At 66.5% G+C, this 22,445-nt stretch overlaps 1 protein-coding gene across 1 annotated transcript; it reads left to right on the top strand.

Moving 5' to 3' along the window:
- The first annotated feature begins 277 nt into the window (after positions 1 to 277).
- Positions 278 to 22,355, top strand: PRR5 (proline rich 5). The gene is made up of 8 exons (XM_079775826.1): positions 278 to 668; positions 7,167 to 7,247; positions 9,270 to 9,318; positions 10,795 to 10,852; positions 15,247 to 15,338; positions 15,668 to 15,808; positions 19,816 to 19,951; positions 21,382 to 22,355. Exons 1-8 carry the CDS (start codon positions 532 to 534, stop codon positions 21,831 to 21,833), a joined length of 1,146 nt encoding a protein of 381 aa, XP_079631952.1. The 5' UTR covers positions 278 to 531; the 3' UTR covers positions 21,834 to 22,355.
- Positions 22,356 to 22,445: the final 90 nt, after the last annotated feature.

Genomic DNA, 22,445 nt, shown 5'->3' with positions numbered 1-22,445 from the left:
GGTTGGTTTGCTCCTACCGGGCGTGTTGGTTTCCTGCGGGCATGTGTGGCCTTAGGAGCGGAGCGGGTCCCGCACGACCGGGATGGGACAGACCTGGGGTTTAGAAGCGGAGGCGTGGCCTTTGCCCGCAGCTCGTGGCCCCGCCCCGTCTCGCCCCGCACAGCCCCGCCCTCTTCCCCCGCTCCGCCCCGAGCCTCACCTGCTCCGCCCCCGGCCTCTAGCCCCGCCCCTCCGGCCTGGCCCCGCCCCCGGGCTCTGTTTGCGCCGGGTCCGCGCTGCCCGCGGTGCTCCCGGGGCTCCACGCCGCCGCTGCTCGGAGCAATGATTAACCCGGAGGGCCGGCCGGCGCCGGGCCCGGGGCGGAGGCGTGGGGCCGGGGCGGGACCCTGGAGGGCCGATCGGCTTCCTGCTCGCTCCCAAGTTTCCTCGTAGAGAGCGCAGCGCCGGCCGGGGCCCGCGGCGCGGTGTGGCGCGTGGCGCAGGGCGCGGCGCCGGGCGCGCGTGGGCGCGGCGCGGGCCGCCAGGGTCACGATGAGGACTCTCCGCAGGTTGAAGTTCATGAGTTCGCCCAGCCTCAGTGACCTGGGCAAGAGAGAGCCGGCCGCCGCCTCCGCGGACGAGCGGGGCACCCAGCAGCGCCGGGCCTGTGCCAACGCCACCTGGAACAGGTAAGGCCGCGCCCTCCCGGTCCGCCCGTGGGCCCGGGGCCCCAGAGCCGGAGGAGGGGGGGCCCTGGACCCGGTGGGCGGGGGGGGAGGGCGAGGACCGGTGTGCGGGCTCCGCGGCGCTGCACAGTTTGCCAGAACTCGCCGCCGGAGTTGTGGGGCGGACGGGGAAGTTGAGTGCAACGTGTTCCTAGAACGGAGGGGCCGGGCCGCAGACCCGGCTGGTCCCGAAGCGCCTGGCTCGTGGGTGGCGGGGTGGGCGGGGGCCCGCCTCCCCGCCGTGGTCTCCCCGCGGCTCCGCTCGGTGCTCACGGCCCCCGGAGCTGGTGCGGCAGGAAGTCTTTTCCCGTCTCCCCAGGAGCGCGAGCCCGGCGGGCGCAGTCGGGAGGCTGCTGCCGGCTTCCTGTCTGCGTTCGGACCGCGGGGGGCGGGCGGTTCTCCCTCGAGCGGCCCCGGGCTCCCAGCTGTCGGCCGGCCGGGGTGCGGCAGCTGCCCCGCATTCCTGCCACGACCCTCCCCCGGGGCCCGGGCCAGGCCGGCAGGGCCGTGGGGAGCCCCCCGCCCCGGCTGCGTATGAAGAGCCGGGGGATCCGGGAAGGAGACGGTTTACTTAGCGGGACGCCTCGGCAGCGTGTCTGCTCACGGCCGGTTCAAACACAGGCATTTTCACCAAAAGGAAAATGGGGGCCAGCGTGAGGCTGCTGAGGGGGGCTGTGGATGCTGACCCCACCACACAGGCCTGGCAGCGCAGTCTTGCCAGATGCTCCTCGGGCTGTGGCTGTGGCCGTGGCCGTGGCCGTGGCCGGGCCTCCTGAGCACCGTGGCGGGACCTTGCTCTGTGCGCCGGGCTCGCCACTCCACCCAGACTTCTTGTCTTCTGCCCCCTGCCAAGTTGCAAACGGCTTGAGGGCTGCAAGTTTCTGCCTCAGTTTCCCCATCTGTCCCCGGCATGCACATCCCTCCTTACAGGACCCGCGTGGAGACTGAAAGGACTCTCTTGGGGAATCTCATTGACCCAGTGGCTGCGCACTGTCTTCACAGGCGTTGTCCCCTCTCCCAGAATCGGGGAGACAGACAGAGCCCCTCCTTGTGTCCCTGCTGTGGTGTACGGGAGGGAGCCAAACAGCCTCAATTAAAATCCCAGCTCTGCCTCTTCCCTGCTGTGTGGCCTTGAGGGAGTCACTTCACCTCTCTGGTCCTCAGTTTCCTTACCCATAAAACAGCTGCTGTAGGGATTAAATGTGAAGGTGGGTATTAATGCCCTCAGCACCTGCCTGGCACGTAGTGGGTCCCCTGTCACTCCTAACTCAAGCCCAAACTCCTGTCGGGGTGCGCCTGTAGGGTTGGGGTTTGGGGAGGTTCCTCGGGAATCTGCTGGCTCCTGAGCTTCGTGAGCTGCAGCCTTCGTGGTCGGCCCTGCCCGGGGTCCCCCCCCCGGCAGAGGTGGGGCACCCTGCGGTCAGCGGCGGAGGGACCCAGGTGCCCTCTCAGGGGAGACGCAGAGCTGGTCTGCTTAGCGCTGGGAAGAAGGCACACGGATGACACCCGAGCGCCCACTGCACACGCCGGGCCCGCGGGCATTCCTTCCCATCCGTGAGCAGGAAACGCCTGAGTGACGGGGTGCCAGGCGGGCCGCCCCGGGTCCGACGGCCCCTGCAGACCGTCCTCTAGAGCTGTCGGAAGTTCGGCACCGCCGCTGCTTGGTGGGACGGGGCTCCTGGTGCCCAGCCCAGTGCTGGGGCCACCGAGAGGCTGGGCGGGGAGGTTAGAAGGCTCTCCTGCCGCTCCCACCTGGAGTCCCGTATGCCGCCCCCCCCCCCCCCGCCCCCAGCAAGGTCGGGACCCATGCGTGTGGGGGGCCTCCAGCGCCGTGAAGGTCATGTTCTGAGATGAGGATGGAGGGAGCTTCCCCAGACCCCAACACTGGTCCCCCACACCTGCGTTTGGGGCTGAGGGTGCTAACCATTGTGATGCCCTGCTCCTTGCCAGGCCTGGATCTGCCCCTGTGGGAAGGTTTGGAGAGCCCAGCCCCTGCCCCACCTCGATGTTAGCCAGGCAGGAGCAGGGGAGCGTGGGGGCCCACGGGTGCGGGTGACACCTGTCACTCTCCCCATAGCCCCGCCTCCACGGCTGGGTGATTGACTTCAGCTGGCAGGGCCTTGGGTGGGCACCCAGGTGTGACCTGAAGCCACTGCCCCAGGACATGTGTGAGCGGTGTCCCACTGAGGCCCCGGAGGCTGGAGCTGCCACACACCCCCCCCCCCGTCCTGGAGGGGGCCCTGGCCCACCCCCCACAGTGCTCCCCGCCCAGATCTCAGCCGTGCGGAGCAGCCACAACACCCAGACTCAGGTGGGGGGAGCTCCTTGCATCCTGAAATAACTCCAGGTGGGGCGCAGGACCCCGTCTTGCAGATGAGGCTCAGAGTCCCGGGGCCGCCCTGGTCTCATTCCAGAGCCCGTGCTGGGGGGGGTCTCGGGGCGGCCAGAGGAGGTGGCTGGAAGCCTCCAGGTGAGCAGTTGGTTGGGGGGGGGGGGGAGAGGAGGGTCTTGAGGCCTGTCCACCCCACCTCCTCGCTCTGGGCCAGGCCCTAGGTCCCGAACCCCCTGCCCCTCCAAGGCGGCCTGCATGGGGTCAGCAGAGTGGTGACCCCAGAGATTCCACGGCGCCTGTGAACACGGGATATTGCGAGGCAGAGGGGGCTTTCCGGGTGTGACTAAGGAGCTTCGGGCGGGAGATTGTCCAGTGGGCCCAGTGTCATCGTGAAGGTCTCTGAGGCGGGACACGGGTTCAGAGTGAGAGCAGCCCTGAGGATGGAGGGGGGGGCTGTGGGTGGAGGGAGGAGGTGAGCAGGAGGCTGTGGGTGGAGGGAGGAGGTGAGCAGGAGGCTGTGGGTGGAGGGAGGATGGAAGGGGAGGCTGTGGGTGGAGGGAGGATGGAAGGGGAGGCTGTGGGTGGAGGGAGGATGGAAGGGGAGGCTGTCCCAGCAACCCCAGTGGCAGGTCTCGGCCCATCCTGTGCCCTGTGCCCATCAGTGCCCGGGAAGAGGCTGGGAGGTGGCCCTGTCTCCTGAGCTACCTGGGGAGGGCCAGGCCCTCTGAGGGATGGCCCAGCGAGGGCAGCCGCTGGCAGGGGGCGGGGCTCCTGGAGGCTCCGAGGGGAAGCCGCCTGCCTGGGACCTTGGCCCTGCCCTGCTGGGCCTGCCCTCCTCTGGTCTCAGCTGCGGCCGCCACCGCGGGACCTCTGGGGTTTCACTTCTGTTTTGGGGGCAGGACAAGTCACATGAGGGCCTCTCCCCCTCCCCCTCCCCCTCCTCTCCCAGGGGCTCAGCAGGGCTTGTTTACCCAACTTGGACTTGGGAAAAGCTGAACCTCCACCAGAGAGAAACGGGAAGGAGCGGGTCCTGCCTGTCCCCCACCCCCACCCCCACCCCCACCCCCACCCCCACCCCCACCCCCACCCCCACGTGTGGGCAGGGCTCCTGGCTGGGTGTGATGCTGGGTGGGGCCGCCTGCAGCCTGTTTCCCCTGGGTGTGACAGGCCCCACCTCGGGTGCTGTCAGAGGGAGAGACCGGGGAACCGCAGAGCAAAGGCCCTCACCGTGTCACAGCCGCAGGGCGCCCGGCCCCCATCGCCTCCCTCAGAGGCTGTGCTCAGTCCCATTGAGTGGATGGGGACACTGAGGCTCGGTGGGCAGATAGCTGGGATTGAAACCACACCCGCTCTGAGCCAGCCTGGGTGGGGGCTGGAGGTGGCCGTGGGGTGAGAGCTCAGGTGACCCGGTGCGCGGGGCTGCTCAGACAGGAGGTGACAGAATGCAAGGCCACGGCATGTTCCTCGGGTGGCACCCTGCTCCCCTGTGCGGGGCGGGGGGGAGGGGGGGGCTAAACAGTCAGCCAAGTAGACCCCTCCCCGAGCAGGAGATGGGGTGGGATGCTCTCCCCACACGGGTGAGAGAGCGGAGGGCCTGGCCTCTTGGGGGTCGGAGGGAGGGAGGTGGGTGGAAGGCCATTGAGGCAGGAGGGGCGATGGTACAAGGGTCACAGGGTCACAGAGGGGCCAGACCCCCTGAGGGCCCAGACCGCAGGCCTGGCCATCCACAGCCGCACGGTGTAGGGTCCCCTCTTTGCCGGGGACCGGAGTGGGCTGGGGTCTCCAGAAGGGTTAGAGCGGGGGGACCCTTTCTCGGCCAAAGCCACGTGGAGATTTAGAACATCATTCCAGGGCCACGCAAACGTGTCAGCTTACACATCGGCCTGCGATATTTGGTCAAACATTTAATAACGCACCCCTAATGCCTCGGCAGGGCCAGGCCACGTGATTTCTCAGGCCTCACAGGGCCCGCGAGCCGGGCATTCGCCACCCCTGGTTTAAGGGAAGGGGCACAGAGAGGCTGGTAAGCGTAGGTCCCCGAGAACAGCAGGCCTGGGGGTCGCTGAGGCCTCAGAGGCCCCCCGGCTCCATCTGCCTGACTTGGGTCCCAGGGAGGACGTGGCCAGGCCCTCTGAGCTTCGGGAGTGGCTGGGTGGGGCCGCCTGCACCATATCTCCCCCTACCCACCCCCTAAGCTCCCCAGAAGCCCCCCCCACAAGGCTGAGAATGAGGGCCCAGCTGTCGGATTCCAGGGGCGCTGCCCTAGGACAGCTGGCTTCCTAGCGGCCATCAGACTTCCCAGGAGTTTGCCCTTTTCTTTAGTCTGTGGATGGGGAGCCGGGTGCGTAGATCCTGGCTGTGACCGAACCCGAGGCCGAGCCCTGGCCAGGCCGGCGTTTCATCCTCACAGCAGCGGGGCGGGCACACGCAAGACCCGCATTTCACAGCCAGGACACAGGGCAGAGGCCGCACGTCCCTGGACATGTGAACAGCAGCCTTCCGACGCCAGACCCCGGAGTGTCGGGTGACCAGCATCCGGGCGCCTGGCTCAGCTGGGATCAGCTGTAGAACCGGGCACGTCCCTCACCGTGCGCACAGCGCTCAGACCCTCCACCCACCAGGACGCGGGCCCTGCCCTGCCCGTCCGTCTGTCCCCTGCAGGGCTTCAGCCGGAACCTGCCCAGGCCTGGCCGCCTGCGGGAGGCTGCAAGGGGAGAGGGCAGCTGCTGGGCGCGCTCTGTGGCTTCCCATGGGGGACTTGGCCTCTCTGAGCCTCAGTCTCCTCGTCCAAAAAGTGGGCAGCCAGTCCATGTTGCTGGGAAGGCAGATGGGGGCACCAGGAGCGTGGCGGCCCTGCCCGCCCTGTGGTGTGACCAGCAGCGTGTCCAGCTGACCCCTGCTCACCAAGTCACGCAGCCTGCCAGGTGGTGAACTTCAGCGTGCGGCCAGTGGGAGGGACTAACAGGAAGGGGATCAGCGAAGTGCTGGGACATGAGTCCACACAGAGAGGGAGGGAGTCGGGAGGGCTTCATGGAGGCGGTGGCCGCTGAGCCGAGGCTCTGATCTGAATGGCTGCGTGCCTCTTAGACGGGAGGAGAAGGCTTCCTGCAGGCGGGAGAGGCAGCGGATGCAGAGACCCCGAGGTGTGGCTCCCCGACAGGCCCAGCACTCGGATTGGAGTGCAGGACGCCAGGAACTCAGGAGGGGTCACTCCTGAGGAGCCTCGAATGCCACGTCCAGGCTTTGCTGTGTCTGCGCAGTGGGGGCCTGGCAGGGAAATGACTGGCAGCGGATTGGGGGGGAGGCCGCGGGGGCGGGTCCAGGCGAGTGAGGAGGGCCCGGGCGGGCGGAAGGGAGAGGAGGGGCAGACACCTAGCGGGCAGGGGCGGGATCCATTGGATTTGGAGGGTGAGGGAGTGGGATGAATTTCACCAGGTTCTTACCCAGCTGCCTCTCCGAGCCCGGCACTGGGCACAGGCGTGAGCCACACAGGGCCCCACGCTCCGCTTGGTAACAGCGGCGGAAGCAAGTTACTAACAAATCACATTCCGCTCAGAAACGCGCAAAAGCGGGCGGCCACCTGGGATCTCAGGGCAGGAGCCAGGTGGATGGAAGAGGGGGCCCTGCGAGCAGCGCCCCCCCCCCCCCCCGCCACACACACACACACACACACACACACACACACACACACACACAGGGCTGGTGCCGACCCCGGGTCTGCCGCTGGGGAGGGGGCACGCAGGCCCGGGCACCTTGATGCCCAGGCTGAGAAGCGGGGGGAGGGGGAGGGGGGCTTGGATACGTTGGGGAGGGCGACCCGGGCTTAGAGGGCTCAGGAGCACAGGCAGGGAAGCAGAGTGGGGGGGAGGGTACACAGGACGTCCTGGAGGGGTGACGGGCGGGGCCCGGCGCACAGGGGAGGCCGGGGCGCAGGATCTTGGGGTTGAGGTGGGAACTGAGGTTCGGGTGTGGACGGGGTCCCGCCGGGACAACCCATCCCTGCTTCTGGCCGGCCCGCCTGTTCCCCGAGCCGAGCAGGAAGGCTGCAGTGGAGACGGGGCCGAAGGAGGTCCTGGGAGGCTGGGAGGGTCCGGGGTCCGGGCACAGCGCTCCTCTCTCCCCACCTGCAGCATCCACAACGGGGTGATCGCTGTCTTCCAGCGCAAGGGGCTGCCGGACCAGGAGCTTTTTAGCCTCAACGAAGGCGTCAGGTGAGTGCTGTCCCGGCCAGGCCCAGGCCCAGGTCTGTGGCCCCAGTCAGGCCCCCCACCCCCCGCCGCCCCTCCCAGCCCCAGCCCTGTCCACCAGCCTCACCCCAGATTCCACCCTGAGGCTGTGACACAGGACCACCAGGGCCCTTGGCGCTGCTATGTGCCCCCCCCCCCCCCAGGACATCTGGTCAGGCTCAAGATAACGCCCACATTCCCCGCTGACGCCAAAGAGCGCCTGGAAAGGCATTTATTCTGGAAAGAGGAGGACCCACCTGCCCGGTGACGGTGACGGTGACGGGAGTGGCATTCCTAGATCGCCCTCATTTCCTGTTTGCGCCAAGGAAGGAGCCTCAGGGACCGGCTTCCCGGAATCTGCGAGGCGGTTGCAATAGTGCTGGGTGTTGGTGGAGGCGGCCAGAGCTCAGAGAGGTCGAGAGACTTGCCCAGGGTCACACAGCTGCTACAAGGAGCATGTGCTGCCTCTGTGCTGTTCCCTTCCGCCCCATTGAGCTCAAGGCGGGAATAGACGGGTAATTGGGACAGGGGTACCCCCCGCTCCCCAACAGGACAGAGCTGAGAGGCCCCTGTAGACAGACAGGCCCAGGCCGGGGAGGGAGGGCCGGGGAAGCCTGAGAGCAGGTGCTTGTGGCCTCCCGGGCCCACGTGTGACCCACCCACCTCTCCTCAGGCTTCTCTGGCCACCGGGGGGGGGCGGGGGGGCAGAAGCCACCAGGGGTGTCGATGGGCCCACGCAGCCGTGGTCCTGAAGTGCCTCTGCTTCGGGAGCAGGGTTTGTCGCCGGCCCGAAGAACCTGCTGTTTAAACAACAGAACATGGGAAATATTTCTAAATTCCTGAGCAAGCCACCGGCACAGGCCTCCCGCAGCGTCTGCACCTTCCCCTCCGCAGCATAAACAGCGCGGGGGGGGGGGGGGGGGGGAGGGACACCGAGGGAGGGGGCGACTGTGATACCAGACCACGTGCCCTCGTCACCAGCCCTCGGGGACTGAACGGAACGGGCCTCCCTCCGGAGTGTGTGTCTGGGGTGGGGGAGGCAGAGCTGCACCCCTGGGCCCCAGGACCCCCTGGACGGCCCCGCATCCAAGAAGCAGGGAGAGGTCAGGTGAGGGGACCAGTTAGGCTGTTTGGGGCAACTTCTTTTCTTTTTTAGACAAAGACCATCTTTTAATTTACCGCAGTATTGCCAGCACTTAGTACAGTACGTCTTTTTAAAAATATATGTTTTTATTGATTTAAGAGAAGAAGGGAGAGGGGGAGAGAGATAGAAGCATCAGTGATGAGAAAGAACCATCGATCGGCTGCCTCCTGCACGCCCCCCACTGGGTATCGAGCCCTCAACCCGGGCATGCGCCCTTGACTGTCATAGAACCGTGACCTCCTGGTTCATTGGTCGACGCTCAACCTCTGACCCGCGCCAGCCGGGCCGGGCAGCCTCTGTTTAGCCAGTCCAAAAGGAGGTGCCGGGAACTGTCAGGTCATAGCAGGGCCTTTCTTTGGAGAGTTCGCTCTGTGCCAGCCGCATGCCCTGCGCTTTCCACGCCTCACACTCCACAGCGCCCGAGGAACGGGCACCTTATCATCCCATTTTACAGATGAGGAAACTGAGGCACAGAGAGGTCGTGGGTCGCTCGAGGTCAGAGGACTAGTCACTGGAGCCGGGACTTAGGCCCCGACTACAGGGCCTCTGGGTCCTTCAGGACGGTCCCAGCCCCAGCTCTTCCCCATCGTGTGGCCACCTTAAATTAAGTGAATTTAATTGGGCATTAAATCCATGATTGGCCATTAGCTTTGATCCCACGAGAGCCCGTGACGAGCCATCCAGTGCCCCCTTATCCGAGTTTTCCCCTCGGTTCTCGAAGCTCCTTTGTGAGGTGAGGCTGCGCCCTGCCTGGAACGTGCTGCTCCTGGGCCAGGAAGGAGGGGTCCCAGGGGGCCACCAGCTGCCACTGAGTGGTCTCTGACTCCCACTCTCCCTCACTCTCCGCCCCCCTCTGCCCACAGGCAGCTGCTGAAGACAGAGCTGGGGTCCTTCTTCACGGAGTACCTGCAGGTGGGTGGTCCCGCTGGCCAGGTGGGTGGTCCTGCTGGCCAGGTGGGTGGTCCCGCTCTCCAGGTGGGTGGCCCCGCTGGCCAGGTGGGTGGCCTTGCTCTCCAGGTGGGTGGTCCCGCTCACCACGTGGGTGGTCCTGTTCTCCAGGTGGGTGGCCCCGCTGGCCAGGTGGGTGGTCCTGCTCTCCAGGTGGGTGGCCCCGCTGGCCAGGTGGGTGGTCCCCCTCTCCAGGTGGGTGGCCTGCTGGCCAGGTGGGTGGTCCCACTGGCCAGGTGGGTGGCCCCGCTGGCCAGGTGGGTGGTCTCGCTCTCCAGGTGGGTGGTCCTGCTCACCATGTGGGTGGTCCCGCTGGCCAGGTGGGTGGTCCTGCTCTCCAGCCCAGCTGGGATTGCTTCTTGGGCTGGCCAGAAAGGCCTGGGGCTCACCTACCCTCAGTGGGCACATGTAGCACTGGGTTCCAGGGCCTCTGCCTCGTCATGACTCAGTTTCCCCATCTAGCCACCGCTGGCGGTTGTGAAGGTTAAATAAATTTAGGAGAGGTGTTAGCACAGTGCCCACCTCCTCCTGGACCGTCACTGCGGGCCCCTGACGTCCGTGTTGGGTCGTCTCCCAGCCCCAGTGCCCTGAGCCACGGAGTGTCAGCGTCGCCAAGGCCCCTCTGGCCCAGGCGCTGCCGCACGGGGCACTCCCGGCCCCCCATCTGGGCAGCGGGCCTGCAGAGCCACTGACACACGGGACCTGCCGGGGTCACACGGCTCTGTCCAGGCATGATTCACACGCCAGCAGTGCGCCCATTCAACTACCCAGCGCCGGGGTTCTTAGTGTAGTCACAGCCCTGTGACCTCCACTGTCTAGTTCCAGATCATTCCCTCCGCCCCAGAGAAACCTCGAATTTATCATCAGCCCCACGCCCCTCCCCCCGTACCCCATTTCATCTCACACGTGGCCTCTGTGTCCGCTTCCTTCGCTGAGCACAGCGTGTCCTGCTGTGGCAGGTGGGGGTGCCTCGTTCCCTTTACAGCTGAATAACATCCCATTGTCTGCACCCCGTTTGTCCCCTTCCCCGTGGGTGGACACGGGGGCATGTGCACCTCTTGGCCGGGGTGAATGGAGCTGAGACCGCTGGCGCGGCCAGGACCCCTGTGGGTGAGCCTCATGTGGCTGACGCAGGCCCCTATGGCGGCCCTGCGTGCTCCAGCGCCCTCCCGTGGCCGTGGGGGGGAAGGCAGCCTGCCTGCCGGCTCAGCGGCGGCTCCCGCCGCCACCTGTCTCTCGGGGTTGTCCCTGCGGCCACCTCCTGTCTCGTGACGACCCCTGGTTGAGTCAGCGGTCGGTGTCCTCCCAGGGCGAGCCGAGGGTCAGGCTCTGGGGCCGGTAGGAGGCGGGATGTCGGTGAGCCCCTTCCCGCTGGGCCTCGGCTGCCCCCGGGAAGCCCCGGGCACCTCAGGCGTGACGGCGTCTCCGTGTGCCTTTTAGAACCAGCTGCTGACGAAGGGCATGGTGATCCTGCGGGACAAGATCCGCTTCTACGAGGGTGAGTGGCAGCCGGCCGACCGTGCGCGGGGCCACGCTGCTGGCTGGCGTGGCTGCTGGGCGCCGTGGCTCCTGCCAGGGAGGGTGGCACAGCAGGTGGGCCCGTGGGAACCGTGGACTGCCGGCCTCGCCTGGGCCTCCTCTGGGTGGGGCAGCGAGCCTCTGCCCCCCAGGAGGCCCGAGGTGTTGGGGAGAAGGCCCTGCCTCCCCCTCCCCCACAGCAGCCTGGGGGACCGCGGGTCCTGGAGGCCTGAGGGAAAGTGGTGTGAAGAGGCTGGAGCAGGTCGCTGATGCCTGGGGAGCAGCTGGTGGGAGCTCCCTGCCAGGCATGCTGGGAGTGTTCTCTTTAAGGCCACACCCACCCCGGAGGCCTCTGGGTCACGGTTCCCATTGCCCAGCTCGGGAACAGTGCGGTGATGGCAGGCGGCTTGTCCCTGGCCACACAATAAGGAGGCGAGGCGGGATTCGAACCCCGGCCCACCTGACTCCAGAGCACACGCCTCTGCCCTTCTGGCAGCCCGTGAGTGCCAGCTGGCCTCTGCCCGGCTCCGGCCTCAGCAAGCAGGGAGGGTCCTGCCAGCCACCCTCTCCTCCAGGCCCTGAGTCTCAGCGGGGCGTGCCCAGTCCCACACCCTCGGACTCCCAATGTCCGCGGGCCCCGGGGCCACAGCCGAAGCGGGTGCCCCCTTAGGGAGAGTCTGGTGATGGGAGAGCCCGGCTCAGCCGATACGCCTTCGCGAGCGCCTTCTGCGTCCAGGCCGGTGCCGGGTTCAGGTTCCATGAGCATTTGCTGAGCACCTACTGTGCACGGGCACAGAGCACGTGCTTGTTCTGTAGACACTTTCCTGACTAACCCACTGGGTCCCCCAGCAACCTGTGCAGGAGGTACCATTGTTGTAGCCCCTGAACATGTGGGGAAACTGAGTCACGGTGGGGTTCGGGAACGCCCAGGCCACGTGGCTACGACACGGCTCCTGAGCCCACACTCCTCTCTGCTGCTCCAGACGCCTCCTCGAGTCCTCACTCTGACCGGGGAGAGCAGGGGTGTTGCTCCATTTTGCAGAGGAGGAGACTGAGGCCTGGCGGGCTGGTGGCTCTGGATGAACTCCGAGCTTCGTGCCCCGTTCCTTCCACAACCCCGCCCTCCCTCCTCCCCCCTCCCCTCTCCCCCCCCTCCCCGGCCCCGGGCATAGCGGGTGGAAGCTGCTGAGACAGGAGCTGAGAAAGGTCACTGAGAAGGGTCACAAGGACCTCAGCTGTGGGCCAGGAGGTTCCGGGCCAGCTTCCTGGAGGAGGCAGCTCGAAGCCTGCAGGCCAGCAGTGAGGGCTTGGCACCTGGCGGAGACGCCCGCCCACGCCCCTCTCCTGACTCGGCGCATTCCGGCACATTCCCGGGTGTCCGCGCCTCCCACCAGCGCCAGCCCAGTGGAGTGGGCTCGTCGGAGAAGGGGAGCTTTGTGTGGCCGGTGGAGTCCTGCCCACAGCGGCCGTGTCCACCAGGCCACCCAGCAAGGCGTGCCCGCCCCGTCCAACCCCCTGGCCTCGGACAGGCCCGGGGCCCGTTATCAGCCGCAGAGCAGCCTTTCCTCTGGCTCTGTCCCCGTCTGAGACTGTGGGGTCGGCCGGGCTCCATCCGCATGCTCAGCACATGCCAGCGCCCGGGGGGCCTGGGGACCTGGGAACGGAGGAGGCCCAGCCTTACAGCCGTGGGGGGACTCCAGGTGGTGAACGTCCGTGTGCTGCATGTCAGGGTGAGGGGATTGGTTTCACTGGCAATCCGGGAGGGCTGCCTGGAGATGGTGACCCTTGAGTAAGAGCCTGCAAAGGGAACAGTAACCGGCCTGTCACCCTGAGAACAGCCTGGAGAGCCTCCCACCCGGTTTGGGTCCCAGGGAGAGTTCTTCCTGGAGACGGCTGCCTGCGCCCAGCCACGTCCTCACCCCTGGCTCTGCTGGACAGGGCGGCGGCCCTTGGGACGGCCCCGGACCCCCACCACTGCTCCTGTCGCTGACTCCATGGAGGCCTTGAATGTGGGCTCCCGAGCAGTGATTCCTGCAAATGAGAAGCCTGGAGGCCAGCCGGGAGGCGGAGGCTCCTCCCCGGGACGCGTCCCAGGCTGTCGTTGGGTGGTCTCGGCGCGATGGCTACTAGGAGTGGACTCCAGCCGCAGCCAGGACGACCCCCTCAGCAGCCAAGCCCGTGGTCATCGCTGTCCCTGGGGACTCCCGGGCCGGGCTGAGACCTGAGCCGACACCCAGGCCTCAGAGTCAGCCCTCGGCACTGGGCAAAGGGAGGCTGACCTGCCCCCGGGGCAGAGCGGCTTGGGCCTCCGCTGCCACCTGGGCCCTGCTGAGTGTCATCGTGGCAAAGCCACACTCCCTGGGCACCTGTTCTTAGCCCCGTGCAGTGGGACAGTTATTGCACCCATTTTACAGAGAGCCACACTGAGGCTCGGGGTGCAGGGCTCCCCTGGGGCCCCACAGCAGAGCTTCAGCTCTGTGCTGCCTGGCCGTCACCCCCAGGCCTCAGTCCCCAGCAGAGATCCAGGCCAGTGGGCGAGGCCTTGCTTCCCGGCCTCGGCCAGCGTGCGGCCCGGCCGGGCCTGGGCCCCGTGTGTGACAGCGTCTGGCCAGGCCTGGGCCCCGTGTGTGACAGCGTCCGGCCGGGCCTGGGCCCCGTGTGTGACAGCGTCCAGCCAGGCCTGGGCCCCGTGTGTGACAGCGTCCAGCCAGGCCTGGGCCCCGTGTGTGACAGCGTCCAGCCAGGCCTGAGCTCCGTGTGTGACAGCGTCCGGCCGGGCCTGGGCCCCGTGTGTGAGCGTCTGCTTTCCATGGCCTTTCCGCTCAGGGGCCTGGAGGGTGTCCTGAGCCCGGCAGACGCTGGCCTGGCCCACGCCCAGGGCACCCCGCAGCCGGCCTGGCGACAGCTGCCTTCTTGCTGGCAATGGCGGGACCTGAAGGGACCTTTGTGCTCAGGCAGAGCCGCCGGGGCCACAAGCACCCGCCCGTCCCGCCGCAGACCCACGTGGGCCCCGGGGAGGATGGGGAGCTGGCTGCCTGGCCAGGAGCCGCAGACGGCCGAGCACAGAGGCCGGACCCCGTCACCGCCAGCCAGGCTGGACTGGGCCTCCCGGGGCGGCCCCAGCCAGGCCCTCCTCCCGGGGCCCAGCACCGACACAGACCTTTCTAGAAGGAGGGAGTGGGGCCCAGAGCGCAAGGAAGTGGGAAGAGAGACCAAGGCTCTTGTCTGACTCTCGTTCCCATGGGAACCTCCAGCGGTCAGACAGGAGCAGTGCAGTCTGGGAGTCCTCCCCGCCGGGGGCACTGGCCCCTCCTCACCCAGAGATGCCCACCACACCCCTGCTGGTGCCTCGTTGGCTCGCAAGTGGGGGTCGGCTCCTCCCGCCCCGGCAGCCCCTCGTCCGAACTCTGCTCTTCCCAGCGGGCAGGCTGAAGGTCCGCACTTGGCGTTTCCTGGGGTCCCGGGCCAGCGCGGGGCCCTCAGCTGCCCCATCCCCCGGGCACGGCACCGCTCCTCCTCGGGGCCGGCAGAACCGCCTGCTTTCCGCACGCCGGCTTCCGTGGCTCACACCCCGAAGGTGCCCTAATCAGCTCGGATCGCCGTCTCTCCTCTCCTGCCGGGGCACGTTGCTGTGGTTGGAAGTGGTCTCCCTGGCTCCCCAGAGCCCCCCTCAGGCACCCTGGGGTGTCAGGGACCCAGGCCCTTGAGAAAGACCTTGAACCTCTCGGGGGCTTTCCCTTCTCTTGTCCAGTGAGGTGACCCCGTGCCATCGTCCTCGTAACGGCTGTTCAGTGCCCAGCTTCCCTGTCATGCAACGGGGCGGGGACTGTTGGGTCCCCAGTGTAGGGTCTGGCACCGTGTAGACGGTCTGTAAACACCTGTCGGGTGGACAGACTGGTGGGTGAGTGGAGGGAGGGGAGGAGAGACAGATGGGTGGGTGGGTTCCTCCACTCCTTGGCGGGGCGGTTACGTGAATGAGACGAGAGGAGACAGGGCGTGAGCAGAAGCTCCTGTTGGCGGTGGGGGGGTGGGGGTGCACTTGTGTGGGTCTGGCCCCTGTGGGTCTGTCTGGTGTGGGCAGGACCGGGGGCGGGGGGGGGGGACCAGCAGCGAGCACACACCAGCACTCCCTCTGCACCAGGCCCTGTTTAGCTCGTTTCATTCATCTTGGTGGGGAAACTGAGGCACAGAAAGGTTCGAGTGGACCCCGGGCCACCGAGCTGCCACGTGCTCTGGGCCCTGCCTCAGAGGCGCCTCCGGGCCGGGACCCAGCCTGAGTGCCGCCCCCTGCAGACGGGAGACGGCGTCCGGCCTGGGAGGGTGTGAGTTTCTGCCGCCTTTCGGGACGGGCAGTGACGGCTCCTGCGCCCACAGGACAGAAGCTGCTGGACTCGCTGGCGGAGACGTGGGACTTCTTCTTCAGCGACGTGCTGCCCACGCTGCAGGCCATCTTCTACCCGGTGCAGGTGAGCAGCCCGAGGCCCCGGGCCCCCAGGCCGCGGTGACCGCCCGGCCTGGCCCGGGGAGGGACCCCCTCTGCCCCTCGCTGCCGTTCCAGGCTGCCCGCACCCCTAACAGGGCCAGGCATGCTGTCCCCGGCCCCCTCAGAACCTGCCTCCCACCCACAAGGTGGAAATAAAGCAGCTCCTTCCGAAGGGCCCTACAAAGCCTGAGCAGCGCGTAGTAGGCCATGCTCAGCGCACAGTAGGGGCTCTGTGTGGGACAGGTCAGTGGGTCCCTGCCCCTGGGTCTGGGGTTGCCCGTGACTGGCGGCGCGCGCACTCTGTGTCTGCAGGGCAAGGAGCCGTCGGTGCGCCAGCTGGCCCTGCTGCACTTCCGCAACGCCATCACCCTCAGCGTGAAGCTGGAGGACGCGCTGGCCCGCGCCCACGCCCGCGTGCCCCCCGCCATCGTGCAGATGCTGCTGGTGCTACAGGTGGGCACACGCCGGGCTGGGGCAGACGGTGGCTCGGGCCGGGCCCCCGGAGGCAGAGCCGAGACGAGGACCTGGCTCCACAGGAGTCACGGGCGGGGTGCCGTCAGGAGGACCTGGGGCGGGCGTGAAGCAGGAGCAGACACGCAGCTGGCACACTAGGGACGGGGCGCTGGGCGGAGCCCGGGGTTCCGGGGGAGCCCAGGAGTGTGACCAGGACCAGCCGCCTCCCCCACGCCCCACAGGGGCCCCGACATCTCTGGTGGGGAGGCTTTCCTCCGAGGGGACAGCTCTGGGGAGGGGGCAGCTGCGAGCGGTTGGCAGCCACACTCCTCGCCGCCGGGGGGTGAGTGGCCTGCCCACGACGGGGTCTGACGGCCACCAGCAGCCTCCACTGCAGACTCGGCCTTTCTGCCTCACCCGGGCTGTGCGGGCCGGCAGCCGGCACCGTGCGGGCTCCGCTCACTGTCCCAGCACCAGGGCGGCACCGGCAGGGGAACCGCGTCCCCGCCAGGAGCCGCTTGCTTGCAGCTGACAAGGCCAGCAGCCCGGCCACCGAGTCCGGCCCGCTCCGAAGCCCGCTCCCTGCCTGGACCCCCTGCACGGGGGAACCCTGCTCAAGCAGGGCCTGCGGCCAGGGCCGCCGGGGAAGAGCCCAGAGCAGGGGGGCTGGTGACTGCAGGCGGCCGTCCGGGGCGGCACTGCTGGGAGCTGAGGTGGCCCGGCAGCTCCGGGGCAGCAGGCCGGCCCAGCAGGGTTCCGAGGGTGTCCGGTCAGACCTGGCCGGGTTGAAGCTGGAGGCCTTGTGGGACTTTGTCTCTCGAGCCGCTTTTCTCGTCGTGTGATGGAGTGGCCGCCCATTGGCAGGCAGGTTCAGGGATAATGGGGAGAAATCGATGTAAAGCCCCCACTATGCCCCTGGGAGCAGGCGCCCCACGGCTGGGATTTAGAGCCAAGGAGTAAGGTCCCACCTTGATCCCAGGAGCCCCATCCTGTGGGTGGTGCTGCCCCCTGGTGGCCACCGTGCCTCGTGCAGCTTCCTGGGCTTGGCCCCCTGGCCACCCAGACTGTCCTCCCTGCTCCTTGTGGGTGCCTCCCCGAACCACAAGGTTCTGCCGCTGCCCCACCCCCCACTTGGCCCACACTTTGAATGACCTTGTCCCAGTGAACTTGTCCCCACTGCTTTCAAGTTCCAGATGGGTCTGAAGTCACAGCTGCTGGTCAGCATGTGTTGAGGACCTACTGTGCGCCCTGTGCTTCGCCCGCAGAGACACGGTTCCTTCTCACGGGGTCCCAGAAGCCAGGGAACAGCCCTGCCTCTGAGTGCACACAAATAATGCAGCCCCTGGGCCCCCATTTCCTCTGCAACGGGGAGCAGAGAGCAGACTCCATAAACAAGTCCTGGAAATGAAATGACATAAAGTTCACGAGAAGCACAGCACAGCTCAGCGGTGTCATACACATTCCCGGCACTGCTGCTGTGCTGGGGACGGAGACAGGACCAGGGAAGTCTGGGGTCCTTTACGTTCATCCAGATGACAGACATACGGGCCATCCAATGAATCCCACCCCTCCTGGTCCAAGCACAGCTAGGTCCATAGGGTCTGTAGTGATGTTCTTTTTTTTATTTCTGATACTAGTGGCCCGGTGCACGAAATTCATGCACCGGGGGGAGGGGGTCCCTCAGCCTGGCCTGTACCCTCTCCAATCTGGGACCCCTTGGGGGATGTTCGACTGCCCACAGGGATGGGGCCTAAACCGGCAGTTGAACATCCCTCTCGCAATCTAGGACCGCTGTCTCCTAACCGCTCGCCTGCCTGCCTGATAGCCCCTAACCATTCTGCCTGCCAGCTTGCTCACCCCCAACTGCCCTCCTCTCCTGGCCTGATCGCCCCTTACCGCCTCTGCCTTGGCCCTGCACCATGGCTTTGTCCAGAAGGACATCTGGAAGGTCTCCCGGTCTAATTAGCATATTACCCTTCTATTAGTATAGAAGAAGAAGATAGTGGTTTGTGTCTTTTTTTTCTTAGTTGGCCTGGCTAGAGGTTTATTAAATTTATTGACCTTTTCAAAGGACGAGCATTTGATTTTGTTGATTTCTCTGTTGATTCCTGTTTCCGGTTTCATTGGTTTCTGCTCTGATGGTTATGTTTTTTCTTCTGCCCACTTCGGACTGCATTAGCTCTTCGTGGAAGCGAGGTTATTGATTTTGGATCTTTCACTTTTCTAATATGCCCACTCCCTGCTCTCAGTTTCCCTCTAAACACTGTTTTTGATGCATTTCACCAATTTGGATGTATATGTACATTTAGTTCGAAATCCTTTAAAATATTTCTTGAGGTTTGTTCTTTGACTCGGGCATGATTTACAAGTGAGTTGTTTGATGTCCGTGTATTGGGGGGTTTTTCCAGTTATCTTTCTGTTACTGACCCTGTTCCGTTTCACGGTGACCTGAGAGCAGACACGGTATGCGTTGTACTTGTTAGAATCTGCTAAGATGTGTCTTCTGGTCCAGAGCGGGGTCTTGCTCCCCGTGGCTTGAGGATGTGTCTTCTTCCGTTCTGGGAGGAGCTGGTGTATGGCCGTCAGTGATGCCGGCGGACTGCTGGCGGCGGCGAGGTCGGCGTGTCCCGGGGTTTCTGCTGCGGGACCGTGTGTCAGGGGTGCAGCGTCTCCAGCTGTGAGAGCACATCCGTGGCTCTCCTTGCACTTCCGTTAGCTTTCGCCTCCGTCGTCCGCTGCTCTGCTGTCAGGCGGGTACGTGAAGGGTTGTATGGCGTCTTACTCCCAGAGAGCTGACCCCTTTGCCATTACGTACTGACCTTTTTTTAAAAATATATTTTATTGATTTTTTTTTTTACAGAAAGGAAGGGAGAGGGATAGAGAGTTAGAAACATTGATGAGAGAGAAACATCGATCAGCTGCCTCCTGCACATTCCCCTACTGGGGATGTGCCCGCAACCAAGGTACATGCCCTTGACCGGAATCGAACCTGGGACCCTTTAGTCCGCAGGCCGACGCTCCATCCACTGAGCTAAACCGGTTAGGGCTGTACTGACCTTCTCACCCCTGTCACGTTCCTTGGCCTGGAGTCTCCCTGTCTGACATGGACACAGCTCCTCCTGCTCTCTTCCGGTCAGTGGTCGCCGGCGCAGCGTCCCGCTCCCTCCCTGTTCACCCTGTTCACCCACACGCGTCTTTATAGTGTGAGCGGGTGTCCCGAAGGCAGCGGAGTGGGGTTCTGTCTAGGACCGTCATTGATCTTCACCCTGAGTGTACCTTGTCCCTTCCTGACGACAGCCTGAGGAGTGATGTCATCCATCCATCCATCCATTCACATATCATTCATTCGGAAAGCACTCACTACACGCCAGCTGCGTGCCGGCCCCTGGGGGTACTGGGGACACAGAGCTTGCCCCCGATCAGCAAGCCCAATTCCTCAGGCTGTGGCTCGAGTGAAACTGGAGGAGGAGGAGATCCCAGGAGGGGCCAGGAAGGCGCTGGCTGAGACCCTTCAGGGGGAGCAGGGGGGCACAGAGGGGGCGGGCAGCTGTCCGGTGTGGATGTGGACCAGGCCTGGCCCACAGGGCAGCCTTTCCCGCCTGCAGCGCTCCACGGGCGGGGAGTGAGGCCGGGCGGGGAGTGAGGCCGGGCGGGGAGTGAGGCCGGGCGGGGAGTGAGGCCGGGCCGGGAGAGCTTGCCCCTGCAGGACGTCCAGAGCCTCCAGGAGCCGCATGGGGAATCTCCGAGGGGCGGACTGCAGGATGCCCACCCGCACGTGAACACAGGGTCCTGTCCCCCGGGCACCTCGGTCGCCCAGACCCACAGCTGCCGGGGACAGCACAGAGGGGCTCAGAACAGGACAGTGCCTGAGGCCGCAGCTCGAGGGGGGCTGGGAGGGGCGTCTTGATGGGCATGGGGGGAGGGCAGGGTGTGGGAGGTGGCTGTGAGCCGAGCTCGGGGTGAGCGACGGAGCCTGCTGTGGTGACCCCCGCCCCTCCCTCTCGCAGGGCGTGCACGAGTCCCGCGGCGTGACCAAGGACTACCTGCGCCTGGAGACGCTGGTGCAGAAGGTGGTGTCGCCCTACCTGGGCACCTACGGCCTCTACTCCGGCGAGGGCTCCTTCACACACTCCTGCGTCCTGGGTAGGGTCGCCGGGCCCCGCTGGGCCCATCCTCTCTGCCCAGGCCCGGGCCGTGCGCCAGGCCCTGGTCACTCAGATGGGTCACCTGGGGTCCCTCCTTCAAGGGCTGCGGGGGGCCAGGGGGCAGACACCGTGGTGATGTGACAGCTCCCCTGAGGGCCCAGCGGCGTCCTCTGTCCCCGAGGAGTCAGATCCGTGCTCAGTCCTGGGCGTCAGGAGTTGGCCGGGCAGAGTGTACAGCACGTGCCCGAGCCCCAGAAATCCGGGCACCTGGGGAGTCCCAGGGAGGAGTGGGGTGGGGGTGGGGGCGCTGGCGTCCTGGGCTGCCTGGCGTGCCCATTGCTCCTTTAACGGACAGCCCACCGGTTCACTCATCAATGGAAACTGAGCACCTACTGTGCGCCTGGGCCTGGGCCTGGGGGTTCAGTCGAGACCAAGCCCCACCCCCAGGCTCTCGTCCGCCAGGAAAGGCAGACCACTGAGTGCACAGTCCCCAGATAAGTCCCCAAGGGGACCTGTGCCGGGCGACCTGAGGCTGTGGGCGGGGAGCTCAGGGGAGCCTGGCCTGGGAGGAGGTGGAGGGGGGACATCGCAGGCCCAGGGAGGGGACAGCAGTGTAAGGAACGTCCTCATCCTGTGCCCACCCCCCTGCCCCCCCACCGGGCACGTCTCCGCCCCGGGGACCCTGGCGGCTGGAGGGGAACTCTGAGATGCCCAGGTTCTCTGAGGCCCTGGATGACCCGCAGGGTGAGGGCAGGGTGGGCACGGAGCCTGCCTCTGAGCAGCTCCGCACACTCAGCCCTGCCACCTGGTGGCACTCTGCGGAACTGCGGGTCCTGAGTGGGAGTGGAGACCTGCCCCTACGCAGTCACCCCGGGGTCCTCCCCCGCCCCCCAGGGCTCCTGGGACACGGAATGAACCCCAGCCCTGACCTCGCGCTGAAGGGCCCCTTGCTGCTTGCCCCAGTGTGGCATCAACACCCCCCCGGACCTGTGGATCCCCACGTGGGTTTGTCTTCTCCCGCGCCCTCCCACGCACACACACATCAGTTCTGAGGACGGTCTGATCTGCCCGGGAGAGCGCTGGTGCGGAGATTTCTTGACTTTGTCCGGGGAGGGGCGGGGGACGGGACACCGGACAGTCTTAGCCCCCAGCCCCCGCTGCCTGAGCAGGTCTCCACTCCCACGCAGGACCTGCCGCTCCACGGGCCGCCTCAGAGGAGACGGGGGCGGGAGCCGCTCGCTCTTCCCCGCCCCGGCCTCTGCGCCCAGCTGGCCTTTCCGTGCCCAGTCCGCGCGCTCAGGAGGGGCTGCGGCTCTGGCAGGAGGGCGGGCCTGGGACACCCAGGTGCCGAGGTTTGCCGAGTGGCCACCCCGTCCGCCTCCCCTGGCCTCGAGCCTGACGCCTGTCTGTCCATCTGTCCGTCCGCAGAGAAGCACCTGCTGCGCCGCTCCCGCTCGGGGGACGTCCTGGCCAAGAACCCGGTGGTGCGCTCCAAGAGCTACAACACGCCGCTGCTGAACCCCGTGGCCGAGCACGAGGCGGAGGGCGCGGCGGCCGGGGGCGCGGGCATCCGCAGGCACTCCGTCTCCGAGATGACCACCTGCCCCGATGCGCCCGGCCAGGGCCCCACGGGGGACTGCACACCCTCCCCGGGCACCCAGTCGGGGCCCTGCCCCAGCAGACTGTACCCCCCGCCGCAGCCCCCGCAGCCCGGGCCCGCCTGCGGCTCCCCGCCCTCCTCCAGCCCCGAGAACCTGGTGGACCGGATCCTGGAGTCCGTGGACTCGGACTCCGAGGGCATCTTCATTGACTTTGGCCGGCGCAGCGGGTCGGGCGCCTCGGAGTTTGAGGGGGCCCGGGGGCGGCAGAGCATCGTGTGAGGGCCGCGCGTTTTTTACTGAGCCCCAGTGTGTGCCTGTGCGTGTGCGCATGCGTGTGTGTGCCTGTGCCTATGCGTGTGTGCGTGTGTGCGTGTGTGTGAGAGAGAGGTTTTTACTCTGTCCCAGCCGGTCCCGGGTCAGCCTCGGCCCCTGCAGCATCTCCCTCTTGGTTGGAAAAACCATCGCTGCCCCCCCTCTCCCCCGGCCCCAGTGCCACTCTGTCCTGGGGTGCCTGCACCCCGGCTTCACCTGCCTCCTGCAGGTCACCAGGTGCACGGGCCAGCCTCACGTGCGTGGATTGGGCATCACCACTCACTCCACCCAGCACGCCCACGCCCACGCCCACGCCCACGGAGACTGTGACTCCGGCCACTTGGCCAGGCCCCGGAATGGCCCTCGAACCCACCTGCCACCCCCCACTCCCCACAGCACACCCTGTGGGTGACTGCCCCAGACCCTGGGCGCCGCCTGCCCTCACTTGCCGTGGGCAGGACGAGGGAGGAATAAAACGTGTCAGCCCTGCTCGTGCTGGAGTCGGCTCCCTCGCACAGGGACACTAATCCTGGGCATCAGGCCCCACCCTCGTGACCTCGTGTAACCTTAGAGACCCCA

Source organism: Cnephaeus nilssonii, assembly GCF_951640355.1.
Source record: "Cnephaeus nilssonii genome assembly, chromosome: 6".
NCBI classification, from domain to species: domain Eukaryota; kingdom Metazoa; phylum Chordata; class Mammalia; order Chiroptera; family Vespertilionidae; genus Cnephaeus; species Cnephaeus nilssonii.
Note: the sequence above shows the minus strand (reverse complement) of the source record. Positions and strands in the feature narration are given on the sequence as shown.